General features: G+C 43.2%; 1 protein-coding gene across 1 annotated transcript; it reads right to left on the reverse strand.

Moving 5' to 3' along the window:
• Positions 1–11,798: 11,798 nt before the first annotated feature.
• On the reverse strand, positions 11,799–12,326 carry LOC114259002 (uncharacterized). Its single transcript, XM_028199001.1, has one exon. It carries the CDS (start codon positions 12,324–12,326, stop codon positions 11,799–11,801), a length of 528 nt encoding a protein of 175 aa, XP_028054802.1.
• Positions 12,327–15,448: the final 3,122 nt, after the last annotated feature.

Genomic DNA, 15,448 nt, shown 5'->3' on the forward strand with positions numbered 1-15,448 from the left:
AGAGGAAGAATGGGGGGGAGGGGAAAAATCAAATTCAAGTTTCCCCCCCAAAAGAGACCCCATCGGATACAGGATCTGGGGAAAAAAGAGGTCACATCTGTAAGGAACCAAGTGAGGGGGTCATGGCCGGCCAGGTTTTGAGGGTTTAGGTGGTCGGCCGACCACCTCCCATGGCCGGCCGACCAAGGGTCAAAAAGGTCAAGCAAAATTACTGGTCGGCCACCTCAAAAAGGTGGTCTCCCATGTGTGCACAACACAACTATGTGGTTGAAATCCAGAAAAAATGAACCAGGAGAGAGAAAAGACCATTTTTTAGAGGGGGTCAAAAGGTTCAGGCACAATTACTGGTCAGCCACCAAATATTGGTGGCCTCCCAGGTGTGTACAAAACAAATATGGGGTTTAGGGTTTAAGAAAGTGGCCTCGGGGTGGTCAACATTGGCTTTCAAGTGAGGAAAACGGGCGTCGGAGAGCAATGAAGAAATAAAGCTGGATTTTCAGAACAATGGCTGGCCTCCCACCCTCCTACAAGCTTCCTAACTATGAAAACAAGGTCTCCACCAAAAATGAACCAAAACGGAGGTTCGGGGACCGAAACGCGCGACCTAGGGCCCCGAAAATGGGCTGTTAAGCACCGGAGGTGGCATTCGGCCACGAAGTTGGTCTCTCGGACCCCAGTGTCCCTCAAAAGGGAGGAAATAAGATGTATGCCAAAAACCGGAGCAAACGAAGATGGTTAGGCGGTCCCGAACCAAGGCACACGGCCGTCGGCTCTGAAAAATCGAAAACCGGGCTCCAAACGGGAAAAATGGCCTACGACCACGAAACATAGCCTACGGCCACTGAGAGATGATCTACGAGACCTCTCTCTCCCTTTGGGAAGAGAAAACAGAGAAAACAGAGCCTGGTTCGCAAACCGAGGCAAGGCATGAAAGAGTCCGGAAGTCCAGAGGCAAGGCTCGCAGCCGAGACTCTGAAACTTCTGAATGAGCACAAAATGCAATATCACCAAGCGCTTAACTGGTGCCTTCTTGAGTCTTAAGGTCAGTAAAAAATGGGGTGTCTACACCCATCAAAGTCTCGGCTAATGTCAAACCAATGTAGCTTTTGCCCTCTTTCAAGCCTTGGGCAACTTCGATCAGGAGAATGCCAGATCCTCGAAAGCCAGGGACAAGTAGAAAATTGGCCAACATACATAAACAGAGGGCATGCTACCGAAAGCCCTGCCAAACACGGTCACCACGGTCACCGGCATCAGAAAACCGATGAATCAAGCTTGGGATATCCAACTCCTCGTTGAGAACCAATGATCGAGCGTCATGCAAAGTGAGCCCACACATCCTTTCTAAGGCTTAGATGTGGCCAAAACGAGACTGAGGCAAAATCTCCTCGTCGCGCCGAGATTCCATCGAAGCTTGGAATTCTTCAATTGTGGGACATATCGCTTGTCCGCCAAAGCTAAAAACATGTGTAACCGGATTCCAACATTTGGCCACGACATGGAGGAGTGAAAAACACAGCGGAGTGCGGCTCAGCGGGAATGGTGCGTTTATCTCGAAACCCTAAAAATTTAAATTTTTTGAGCCATCCAAAGTTGCAATCCAATTTGAGAGTTTTTCAGTAAAGAATGGCTCCATTTGGCGCAAAAATAGAGCTAGAATGGAGAGATCACAAAGCTGGAACTTTTGTAGAAGATAAGGCAGTGAGTGGAGGCTAGGTGTCAATGTTTAGGAGGTTCTGCCATCGATGGCTGGCAGTGGCTCATTGATGGCTGGCAGTGGCTTATCAATGGCCGGCAGGGGCACATTGATGGCCGACAGGCAATCTTCCATGGTTGGCAGCCCCTCCCTCAGGCTCCCTGACCTCCTCTGTGAAGATTCAGTTGTTTGCTGCAGTGGAGTCTGTTATTTGTACCTTTTGAGGTCTTGTTTTGGTCCTTTCGGACTTGACTGGGTTTTGTTTAAGACGTAATAGTCTTCATTTTGTTTATCGAGTTGTTGCAATTTGCTTATCGAGTTGTACTTACATTGATTAGCCTGTTAAGGCCTCGTGTTGTTTATCGAGTTGTTTTGTTCTTTCAGTTGTTAGTTGGTTCACTACCTCATTAAGACAATGTAGTTTGAATGTGCAGTTTTCAACAAAAAACTCAATCTCATTTTCATGTTGTGCGATGTTTTGCGATGCTCAGAATATCAAATGCAACACTTTTCAAGCAAAAGCTGAGTTTTCATTTCCATCATGGTTACCTTTTGCAAAAGAGTACAAGTTTTAAGAAAATAAAACTGCCTAAGGCTGTACAATGTGCTAACATTTCTAGCAAAAATAAAACAAAGCAAAAAAACATCTAAATCAGTGCCAACTATCTCAAGCTCGAGAGACCCTTTTTGTCCTCTTCCTCGGCGGAGCAGACTCTGGAGCACTATCACCATCAGCACCGCTGTCTGAAGATGGATTAGAGCCTGAACTGGAACCCTCCTCAGCCTCTCTAGCCTCACTACTGGCAGAATCCGAGCCGGCGTCGTCGTCTCCCCCATCAGATGACTCGAACTGGGGACTCGCTGCCTCAGCCTCCTCGCTCGTCTCGTTATCATCATCACCCAGAATCGGCTCTAAAGAGCCACTCTCGCTGCGGATGCCTCTAGCTCTACCTCGGCTACATGTCTGAGTCTGTCTCCCTCTCCTCTCGACTACTGGGGGAAGAACAAAAGGTCCTGCTGTGGCTCCTACTGGGGCATCCGGTGGAGCTGGGGTCTGGAAAGGGATCTGAAAAGGGCAGTTTGTCAGAATATGTTAGTTGTGATGTATATCAGATGGTGTATATCAGATGATGTATCGATGCAGTGTATGTGTACAGTGTATGGGAGCAGTGTATATATGCCGTGTTTTGATGTGACGAATCAGATCAGTGTAGTGTGGAACAATTGAAATGCTAATGCAGTGGCAGAGACTTTCATGGCATGAAGTACAAATTGAATAAACTTACCGGAATCCTGGAAAGGCTGAGCAAGTTCATGCTCATCTGAACTATCCCCATCAAAGAAGCCGCTAGCTCGAGAACCTGCCCGGTGTACTTACTGGATGCCTGTGAATATGTTGAAATGATCAGTGGTTTATAAAGCATAATCGAAATGAATTGAATGTACAAAAGGTAAAGTATGGGACATATCGGGGTCGAGCCTCGAACTCTGACAAGCTCGTGGCCAGCAGGTGCGGGCTCTATGGGAATCTGATAGGTCTCTCTAGAACGTCCCCAGCAAGTCAATGTAGTAGGCAGCTCTAACCATCCCGCTCTCTGCCTCTCCCCAGAATCTCTCCTCTTACAAGACCTGGTTGCTCTGGCCCCTCTGCCTCTCTCTCTCGCAACTGGAGCTCTCGCTCCCTCACCTCCGCAAACGCCAGTCAGAGGCGGCATCATATGAGTTTGGACAAAGGTCGCGTAGTCGCCCTCTGCACGGAAGTAATCCATCTCTAGCCCTACCATAAACTGGATCACCTCATCAGCAAAAAGTCTCTGTGTCTCTCTCATCGATACTGGAGGTGCCGTCGGTACGAACGGGGCAGGTAGTCCTAAAGTCTGGCGTGTGAAATGCTCGCTCAAGAACCAAGCACGGCAGATCGGGCCCTCGAGAAGAATATGATAGCGAGCGATGACCCTGGCTGTCTCATACTAGGCTCGGAGCCCTGATGGTATCGCATCCCATGGCTGCCATGTGATTTGAAATGAGAGAAGGAACAGATGATCAGTCATTGTTAATTGATTAATGTTTCTATCAAGTTGCTTGAAAAGTGGGATGACTTTGTTTTGGCTTACCTCATGTGCCGTGACCGTGTCGAAGTACTGACGGAAAAACATGAAGTTCTTCTGGGTCCTACGGCGGAATTGATCGTCGTATACCCGAGAAAACGGAACTATCATTGCGGTCTCCTTTACAGGCTCTGGAACAAGAGCCAGGAAGTATGCGTACACCCACAGCTGCAAGGAACATGTGATCAATGCAATGTATGAGCAGATATAGAAAATGCAAAGCAGAAAGCATACAGTGTATGAGCAGATACAGAATGCAAAGCAAAAAGTACATGTGTTAAACAAATGTAAAGAAAGAAATGCTAAGCAAAAAATATGTAGAGAAAAGGGGGAACTAAGCTGTGTACCTCCCAAGCCCGCCAGTAGCCGCCTATCAAGGTCCTGCTCATGCGAGAGGTCGAGCTCATGTATCCATACAGAGTGGTGAGGCTGGCTCCGCCCCAGTCGTAGAACTGAACTCTCTGGAGTACTACCAATGCGCTCAGAAAGTATAGGCCTACGGTATTCCACCTATTTGAAAACAAGGTGGTACCAAAAAGGAACATGAGGAAGCCCCACGTGTACTACTTTGCCTCCCTGAATGTCTCGGGCTCAAACCCCCTGTACTGCTCCTCAAACCAACTATATCGGACCATGCCTGCCTGGAGTATCGGTGGGTATGCCCCAAGCAGTGCGGTCCATGCTGCCTCCCACTCTCCCATGTCAGGGTCGAGAGGGATCAGATCACCCCCTACGCCTAAGCCAGTGAACATGGTGAAGTCGTAAAGAGTCATCGTCATCTCTCCCGTGGTGGAGAAATGGAAGGAGTTTTTGGTGTCCCACCACCTCTCCACCAAAGCCCCTAAGAGAGGACGGCTCGCTATAATCCGCGTCAGGCTAAAGTAGAACAGACCAAAGCCTGTCTCATCGATAATATCGCAGACCCTAGCTCGGAGCTCGCTGTACATGTCTCAAACTGTTGTCATGCCATAGCCTCTGAAAGAGCGGGATCCGTCCTACAGAAATGCAGGAAATGAAATCTAATCAAGTACTAAAAGCACTGTTGAAAGTACAGTTGAATATGAGGCAGTAATGTATGAGATGTAGTTAGATCAATGCAGTCTATGCAGTTAGATCACAACAGTGCAAGAAATGCAAACAGTTAAAGGTAAGACTGTAGAAAGCAGTGTTTGTACCTCCACGGCAATGGCCGACAAATGACATGCCGACTCTCTCAATAGAAGGTCGTCTGGTGCATCCTCAGCGAAGTCAGTGAAGGCCTTGATGCCTCCCGCGGTAGGTACTATATGGGTGTCAGAATGATACCTCGTTAGGTCAAAGGGGCGTATGCTTGGTAGTAAAGGCTCAGGCTCGGCCTTGGCCTCGACCTTGGCCTTGGCCGCAAAGTTTGCTTCAAACTCTAGCAGAGGAAGTGCGGGGAGGGCCCCGTCATGTGGGACATCATCAGCCATTTGAAACAGGTGCAAGAGAAGCAAAAATGAGGAAAAATGAAGAAAATGATGAAAGTTTGAAAAAGTCAAACCCTAGGAGAGAGAAAAGTCCAGGAAAGTCAAAACCCAAGAAAGTGTACTAACCTTGGAAGAAGCTCGAGGGGAATCGACCTAGAATGGTGGAAATCATGGAAGAAGCATCGAAATCAAATTCTGATCGGTTCAAAGTGAAGAGAACTAGAGGATTTTAGCGAATAAAGTTTGTTTAGGGTGTTGGAAAACGCGTGGAATGCGTGGATCTAGAGAGAAGGCACATTTAGAGAGCAAGAGAAGGGAATTTCGTGTAAGGGTTTGTAAGGAAATGAAGTGTCTCCACTTATATTTAAAGACCCGTGGGTCAAAAGATCAAACTGCCCAAGCCTCCCCTGATGGTCAGCATGCTTCCACAAGCTCCCTCTGCCTCTTTTCCTTTGATTTGTGTCCTTGGATCCGGAGAAATGCAAAGTATGCTCACTGTTTGACTCAGGATGCCTCCGCGAAAGCTTAGAAGCACATTTCCAATACACGGCGATCATCGCTCATCAACATGAACGAGGTGTATCCTTTTTATCATGTGGAAACTCTTCCGAAAGGTAAATCGGAAGTTGCCTTTGTGTCGTCTTTAGCACACTCGCTTTTGTCGTTGCATAGAATGTGTATTGCTTTTATCGTTGCACAAAGCGTGCGTTTTGAATTGTTACATAGAACATGCATTATCATGTTTGCATAGAGTATGCATATTGCCTAGCATATGCATCATTGATTATTTTTCCTTAAGTATGCCTCTGTTTTGTCTTTTGCATGTTGTGCATGAAGCATGCTTCTAACATTTGGATTACGAGTATTCATCTTGCATGGAATATGCATTTGTATTATATTGTACCTGTTAAGTTTCTTTCTTGTGCAGGCACAATATTGTATGTATGGTTCATTTGAAGCTGATGTAATCAAACGATATTGTATGTACGGTTTATTCAGGGGGATTCCGGGTAAGATCATTCCTATCCGATGAACACTTGTTTTGGTTAGAAGTACTCGGGTACGCTCGATGCTTACATCACACCTCGATGGTTAGAAACATTCAGGCACGCCCAGTGTTTACACCGACATGTTGCTTTGGTTAGAAGCATTTGGGGCGTGTGCCTGACGCTTATACCTCTCCTTTGGTTAGAAGCGTTTGGGGCGTATGCCCAACGCTTATACCTCCCCTTTGGTTAGAAACGTTTGGACCATGTACCCGATGCTTATAACTCTCTGCTTTGGTTAGAAGCATTTGGGGCGTGTGCCCAACGCTTATACCTCCCCTTTGGTTAGAAGCGTTTGGGGCGTATGCCCGACGCTTATACCTCTCATTGGTTAGAAGCATTGGGTTGTGTGCCCGATGTTTATACTCTGCTTTGGTTAGAAGCGTTTGGGTCTGTGTGCCCGACGCTTATACCCCCTCTCCCGGTTAGAAGCGTTTGGAACGAGTTTTGACACTTATACCTCTTTTGTTGGTTAGGAACATTGGGACGTGTTCTGATGTTTATACCACCCTCTGGTGTTTACACCGCACCTTTTTCCCTCTCGCGTGTGGTGTGTTAGGATGCTTTGGTTAAATGCATTTGGATGGGCTCCGATGCTTATATCGCTCTTTACTTTGACTGCATGATAGTTGGATGTGTTTCAATTATTATTATGTGCTCTCTTTAATTTGGAACCTTAGGGTGTGTCCTTAGGTTCGCACCATTTCTTTCCTCGCGTATGCCACGCATTGGGATTTTGTTTGCCGCCTCGGGTGCGCCCGACAGTTGTTGTTTCTTTGAATTTTCTACGTGAGGCGCAGTTGAGATTGCATAATTTTGTTACATCCTTTCTGCATGGAATGTAGTTTGGTTTGCATTAACTTGCTTATGTACGAGTTTGCTGTAGCATTTCTTTGCATAACATTTGCATCTAGATGTTTCATTACAACCCACATTGAATGATCATAAGTTATGTTCGACAACGTGTATATCATTTGCATTTTGCACGAACGTACGGGCTTATCTATATTGTTATCTTGTTTATCTGTCTGAGTCTTCGGCCTTGTCAAAAATGGGTCGTCTCTGGGCTTCGACATTCACTTCCGTCTTTTCATGACTTCTAAGTTCTGTCAAAGAGGGGCAACTATAAACACCCCATTTTTGACCGTCCTCAAGACTTGGATATTCTTACAGGTACATCCAGTGATGAGTCTAATTGCTTGTCGAGCACTCGAACTTCGTGGTGGAATGCTTCAGGTTTGATCTTTCCAAACCCTGCATCCATTCTTTCTCATTTTTGGACCATGTCTTGGTCCTTCTATCTTGTTGTTTGTGGTGCAATGCCAGCCATGATTGGGCTCTGCCGGCCATGCATCTTGGCTTTCCAGCCATTGATGAGGCCTACCGGCCATCAATGAGGCATTACCGGCCACCACTACTGGCCGGCCGGCCACCAATGCATCAGTAGATATTTTTCCAGATATTTTGACAGCTGTTTGCACAAATGAGCCCATATGCTTGCACATGGATGACTGGATCTCTTCAAGGGACTTTTGTATCTTCTATATATAGAGCTCATCTATATGCATGCAAAGGGTTATAAAGTTTGAGCTGAGCAAGAATTCTCTCTCTCTCTCTCTCTCTCTAGAATTATCTCTCTCTATATTTTGTGCTTGAAAGTGAGCTTTCTCTACATATTTGCACTAGCACCCTTAGCCAAACACCTTCACCTTAGAGTTGAGGTTCTTGGAGGCCTTGTTTGAGCTCTTTGGAGTGGTTTTGGCTCAGAAGTTTGGTTGTTTTCTTGTTATTGTAGTGTTGTGCTTCAAGGGAAAGATTTTCACTGTATTAAACTTTGTTTTAGTTCATTGCTTGGCCATCTTTGCATGCTACTTTGAAGCTGGTTTATCCTCAAAAAAGTTCTATTTTTAAGGTCTTAAAATGGTGGTTTAAGCCTTGTGTGGTTAGGGGGTGGTTCCCTCTCTTTGCTCTTTGGCTTGTAAAGCCTTTTGAGCCATCTTTCTAAGCTTTTGAAACACCCTTTGCTTGGCCTTTTAACCACTGAAAATCAAAGGAATTTCAGTGGTAGAAACTTGGTTTTGAGGTCCAAAATAGGAGGGGGTGGCCCTCCATGCTTGTATCTTGTTTGCTTGTGTAGATAGCCTAATAGTTGAGTATATTTTTCTACCATCTCATGGCTTGATTTCAGCATGTTTTTGTGACTTTTTTGACCTGCTTTAGCTTTGTTTTTGGCTGGTTGGGTCACTTGTTGCTTGCTTCTTACACTTGTAGTGCAATCATGCTTACTAGTCTAGTTTACTTGATGTTTTAGCCTATCATTCTAGCTTCAGCATGTTTTTGCCACTGATTTAGCATGCTTTAACTCTATTTTGAGTGGTCTTGGTCATATGAGACTTGTTATGCATGGTTGTAGTGCAAAGGCCCTTACTAGCTTTGAGTTTTAAGGCCTCTAACATGTTTTGCTTGAGTTGTTTGCATGTTTTGGCATCATTTAGCATGTTTCAGTGCTTATAACTTTGTCACACTCTCACATATTCCACTCTTTCATTACTTTTGAAAGTTGTGTTTGATGCCTTGTTTGTGTGCCAATATATGAACATGATTTTCTTGTTTTTCATGCTATCATCTATGCACATTTTAACCCTTGTTTTGGCATGTTTGAGGTCTGTCTAGGGCTGGTTTGGCCATTTTAGATTGATATTGCATGGTTCTAGTGTAAAGCTCTTCACTAGTTTTAATGCTTAAGTCCTCTAACATGTTGTACATGAGTTGTTTGCGTGTTAGAGTCTTGTGTTCCAAGCTATTTCAGCACTGAAATTCTACCACCTCCCACATTTCTTCATTTTTTATTTGTTTTGAGGGTTGGTTAACGTTGTGTTTAAGCTTGGGATTGAGACTTGTGCTTAAATGGCTTTAACCCTCTTTTGATGGTTCCTCCTAGTCAAATGGAAAGTCTCTCTCATGTCTTAAATCATCTTTTGATTGACCTCTCTCTCATTAGAGGACTTTCACATTGGACAAATCAATTAAAGAATGGTTTGGTAACTTAAAATGTGTAAGCAAGAATTGAATCAAGTAAAACATGCCAAGATAAGCATGTTGTATTTGCATTGCATTGTGTTCAATCAGATGTTATATTGAACACAAGGTGGATTGGTCCATTTCATACTCAAAGTGGTAAAAATGAGCCAATTCCCTTTATCTCCATTGCCTTTGATCATCCATGATAAGGTAATGGTCTAGAGTCTTGTATTTATGCATTTATTGAATGTGTACAAGTTGGATCTTTGGCCATCATGCGTTGTGAATGCTTGATTGTTGGTTTTGGATCCCATAGTGCCTCTCCCTTGATGTTTTGAGATGATAAGGAGGGGCACAGTACACACATACCCTTGGGAAACCCTCAATTTTCCTCTGGTTTGAGCTCTATTGCAGAATGGTGATGTAGCACACCAGTGGTCGGCAGTGCTTCATCAGTGGCCGGCACTGCTTTATCCTTAGCTGGCAGTGCACATCTTTGGCCGACAGGTGACCAGCAGCAAGCTCTCATGGCTAGCAGGCCACTGGTGCAGTCCTCAGCAGTGAATTGGTAAGGTGGAGCAGAAAGTTCCTGAAGTAACCCTGCAAACAGAGCCTCTCAAGAGCAAACCGGAAGGTGTTTCGAGGCAGCAACCGAGCGCATGCATCTTCTAATTCCCAAGGCAGAGCGGAGGCAACCTAATTTAAATATCATGCATGTTTAGTTGGTTTTGTAATTTGATTAATTAGTTTGCTAATTGATTAAGTGTTGTAATAATTAAGTAGCTTAGTTTAGCTATTTCTTTATTGTTTTGTAATAATTAGTAATTAGTTTAATAGTTATTCGATTGGTTGTGTAATAATTAGTCTAATTAGTTTAATTAGATTAGTTAGATTAGCTTAGCTTAGATTAGGTTAGCTTATTCATTCGGACCTTCCTTCAAGAGGGCACAATGTTGTAATAAGTGTGGGTGTGTGTATGCATGTCTTCCAACCCCACTTCTTTCTCCCTTTTACTTAATCGCTTTCGATGGTTAGTTTAGGGCACGTTTTGATTAGCATACCTTATGCTTTGCATGTTTGCATTCATCCATTTGTATTGCATGTACCGGGCTCGGCGCATCATTCAAACTACATCGTATTTCAATACATATTTGAATATGTGTATCAATTGTTTTATCGTATGCCATCTTAGATAGCCGAGCCTATTTAATTGCATATTGCATGTGTTGCATTAGGCATCTTAACATAGTTAAGAATCATGCATATTTCTAACTAGTTTTTGTTTTGGCTCGGAGTACACTGTAAGTGTTACGCTTTAGCATACTTGCATGAGTGTGAGTGTTGCCATGATAGCATGCTTGCCATGAGGCTTCTTGCTTAAGTGATAAATTGTATGAATACCTGTGGGTGAAGGCTTGATTGCCTGAATTGGAACAATTCGATAAATATAAGTTTTAAGCCCACTTTGCGAAGTGGCAAATCATGTTTTAAAGCCCACTTGAGGGTCACAAAATCTGCACTTTTGCCCTCTTGCGAGTGGCACTTTCAAACCATTTTCGAAAACAAACATGAGTTGATTTGTTCTAAGTCTTGCAACTTAGTCTATACTTGTATGTGTGCGCCACATAGTAAAGTTAGCTAATAACCGGATAAAAACACATGAGATTTATAAAAACAATATATCATGTTAGTAGAGGCCGATCTTTGATCGAGCGAGCGGGGGTGCTCATTTCAGGACCTTCCCCTCTCGTACCCAAGTTCCCGACCCAAGGCAACTTTGGTGATGACGGACACGTGGCCTTTAGCACGAGTCAGGGTTTCCTAAATTTTCCAAAAATAAAATATTTAGGTGGCGACTCTGTAATCTGGCAAAGCAGTCCAGTTTTGGCATTATTTGATTCCAAATCGATTTTCCAAAATGATTTGCCGGATTGGACTCTTTGGTGTTTATCATAGGGCTTCCAGATGGCGTAGATATAGATAACAAATAATTTATAGGTTCTAGTGGTCTAGTCAATTTCCGAGAGAAAGCATATGATATGAAAGAATGCGTAGAACTAGAATCTATCAGTACACATGCATTTTGAGAACATATAGGGAGTATACCTGACACCACAGCTTCGGTGTTCTGCACGTCACCAGGCACTAAGGCAAACACTCGACCTTGTCTCAGAGGTTCTTTCCCAGTATTAGCTCTTGCATTTGTCTTAACTGTAGAAATGAATCCAGCTGAACTCGCTATAGGACGGTTGGCATTATTAGACCCAAGCGGGCAATCTTTCACTACATGACCTGTCTTGCCACATCGGAAACAAGCACCCATTGCTCGGTAACACACGCCCCTATGCCTTCTACCACAATCAGGGAAAACTGGAATAGACCCACTGCTTTGACTTAAGTTACTTGTAGATTCCGTGTTCTTCTTTTTACTCACATAAGAACGCCTCTTTTTGAAACCGTACCCAAACCTTTTTCCTCTTCATTTTATTGCTATTGCTATTGGGGCCTTACTTTGCTTCATAGCAGCTAGGGTAGCTTCAGCCATTAAGGATCTGTCAAAGACTTCTACGTATGTTGGCAACTTCAATATGCCTACCCGGTCGAATATGTCTAAATCCAATCCTCCTTCAAATTTGCGGGCTTTCTTATAGTCCATATCCACCATGTGAAGGGCAAATCTGGCTAACTCAGTGAACTTAGCCTCATACTTAGCTATGGACATTCTGCCTCGCTTGAGTTCTTGAAATTTAGACACTTTTTGGTCTCGAAAACATTGAGGGAAGTACTTGTCATAAAAGATTTCATTAAATCGAGCCCATGTCATGTTTCCATTGGTGTTCCGAATCAGTAACCACCATCTCCAAGCTTCGTCTTTGAGAGTATAGGTAGCCAATAAAACCTTCTGAGTCTCGGTACAGGGAAAAACTTCAAACAACTTCTCTATTTCAAGCAACCATGTCTCCACTTTCAACGGTTCAATACCACCGAAGAAGGTTGGTGGTTTCATCTTCATGATTTTTTTAGTTAGGTTGATGATGTCATTATTATCGGATTCAACTTGTACCGGCAGAGGCGGAGGGGGCAAAGGTTGTTGCCTCTGCTATTGTGTCATTGCTTCGGTCAGTGCTACAAGCATTTGTTCCATTCGGCTCATGCAAGCCTTTGAGGATTCACTTGTTTCATTACTCCTTGCATTTTCCATGATGATATAGAGAGACAAGGTAATAATAAACATAGGAATAATCTCGTTTATTTTTTCAATTTTATTTATTCAGGTTCAAATTCAGTTTTCACATTATAAGGATTATCACACACTCAAACATGCAGATAAAATGTCCCTAACACTTTTCTAGGACATCCTATAGCTCATATGGACTCGTGTGTGCAGTATAACACTTGCTTTTATACCACTCTGTCACGACTTAAACCCGGCCCTATAGGTTTAGCGTCATAATCGGCCAGTAACCCTTGGATTATCAAAGGCCTCTTAACTAATTAACATATAATTTGGGGCTACGGAAGCAAATATATAAAATATACATCTTCCATTGTAGGAAATCTTGTCACTCCATGTACAGAAATTAAAAGATGCAATATTTACACGTCGATCCATGTACAAAAATCTTGTCCGAAAATCAAAGAAAACAAAGCTTAATATATTCACAAAATCAGCCACTAAACTTGACTTGATCTGGAACCTCCTCGGGAGGCACAAAGACTGGCTGACCAAAAAATGACACGCCAGGTCCTCAACTCTGAACCTGGTCACGTGCCTGATCACCTACATACATAATATAAATGGTGAATAAGAGCCCAGTGAATAACAACAAAGTAAAAGATTTAATGAATGAAGTCCATACCAGATTTAGAAATCAAATACATATTCATGTTCAGATCATATACAGAAATCGGAGTTCATGCTTAATCATACGTGGTACATCCATTAGCGCTAACATAATAGATACATAACATATGGTGGTTATGAGTAACCAATTCCATAGAGGAACCTTCGAATCCGAGTAACAGTTAACAGATATCACATGATGCTAAGGATGCCACGAATACATTGTAAAAAATCGGACAATCATTCATTGTACAGAATATAACATTTCAAAAAATAGATCTTATTTCATCATATAGAAAATAAATAAAGTGGAACATAGCTTTATTAAGTTATTACTCACAGATGGCTCCGGGTGCAGACAGACAGAGCAGACTAATCAAACGATTTACGACACGTGACCTACATTAACACATAGTAAATACACATTTGAAACACACGTTAGGATTTTATCTAACTCATTACGTTCCATTCTTAGTGTGTTTCTACAATTTACCCTCATTATTATGCCTTAATCTTGGCCTAGGAATGCCTAGGATGCAATGAGGATGCCAAAATGTTCTTGAGCACATTTGGTCAAAATGTTGGAAATAGGGGTCCTCGCTCGAGCGCAACTTCCTATACTCGAGCGGGCATGCAAAATGTGAGTGGCCGTTCGAACTCAAAATCTGTCGCTCAAGCGGTTTGTAAACTTTTGCAAAAGTGCTGGTTGCATGGCTTTTTCGCTCGATGCTCGCTCAAGCGTGAGAGACATGCCATCGCTCGAGCGCAACTTTCATAGCTCGAGTGGCCTGCAAAATATAAGAACTTCTGGGAGCATGCATTTCACGCTCGAGCGGACTTTTGGTCGCTTGAGCGGAAGTGTATGCACTCAAAGTGGTCGCTCAAGCGTAGATTCCTTCGCTTGAGCGTAAGAACAGAATTCTAGAATTTCCAGATTTGTTCCCAAGGTCAAAACTCAAATTCCACACCTCAAAACTCATCTTCTTGGGCCAAAATTCTGGAAAACATGTAGGAACTTGTAAAATATTATGATTTGAAGATCATTTCATGAAATCAAGGTCCAAAAATATGTCAAATATACAAAATTCAACTTGAAATGTAAGAACATGATATGAACTTGTCATGCATATATTGACTTAAGTTCTTAGCTTCCAAAACATGATCAAATGAGGTCTAATGTTGAGAAATGTTATGAATTCTTCAAACCATGCTAGAATTACAACATGCATGTGAGAAATGCTTTGAAAACAACTTTAAAATGCTATGAAACATGCATGCATATATGGAATGACTTAGCTTTCTTCAATTCTAGCTCAATTCCCATATGAATTCACCTATTTCACTTGTATTCATGTGCTAAATGACTCAATTCCAAAGTTGCAAGCTTGAGCTCTTACTTAGGCTACTGTAGACACCCCATTTTTGACCGACCCTAAAACTACGACGTCATCGTTTGTGCACGCGATAATTGTGCATGTTTGTGCTTGTTTCGAGTGCCCGAAGGTCTCGACTGACTGTCTTGTCTTTGAGCCTCTTAACACTTTATGTTTTGGCCTTGGTTTTTGGGGCAAACCTTGTTGCCCCTTTGCTTGAGGGAGGGGAAGGGCTGCCTGCCACTTTGCTCCCTTGTAGGCCACTTGGAGTGGTTGGCCAGCTAGGGGAGGTGGTCGGCCGGCCACCTTAACTGGTCGACAGCCACTTTTTCTCCTTTTTGGATATTTTCAGATCTTTTGAGCCAATTGTGGCTCACTGAACTCATCCTCCATATGCATGGAGGGATGGAGCAAGTCTTTTGGCTTGTTTTCTCTATATAAGGGGAGCTTCCTCCCCCTAATTGAGGGTTCAGAATTTTTAGAGCTAAAATATCCCTCTCTATCTAGAATTCTCCCCCACTCTCTATATTTGTGCTATATTGAGTCTAAAAGTGAATTTTCTTCACACTTTTGCACTAAGACACCTAGTTAAGCACCTTCACTTTGGAGCTGAAGTCCATTGGAGCTTGTTTTGAGGTCCTAGCATTGGTTTTGGTCCAAAATTGTTGCTGAAGTTGCTGCCTTGCCATTGTTCTTCATGGGTAAGCATATACTCCTTTTAAAGCTTTGTTTTGATTAAGTGTTATACCACCTTTGCATGCTACTTTGAGGCTGATTTTAGCCTCTCAATAACTCTAATTTTAAGGCTTTATAATGTTGGTTTGAACCTTGTGGGTTTAGAGGGGTGGTCCCCCTCTTTTGCTCTTTGGCTTGTTAAGCCTCTTGAGCCAACTCTCTAAGCTTTTGAATATC

This window comes from Camellia sinensis, chromosome 5 (assembly GCF_055761805.1).
Source record: "Camellia sinensis isolate YWXY chromosome 5, ASM5576180v1, whole genome shotgun sequence".
NCBI lineage: Eukaryota > Viridiplantae > Streptophyta > Magnoliopsida > Ericales > Theaceae > Camellia > Camellia sinensis.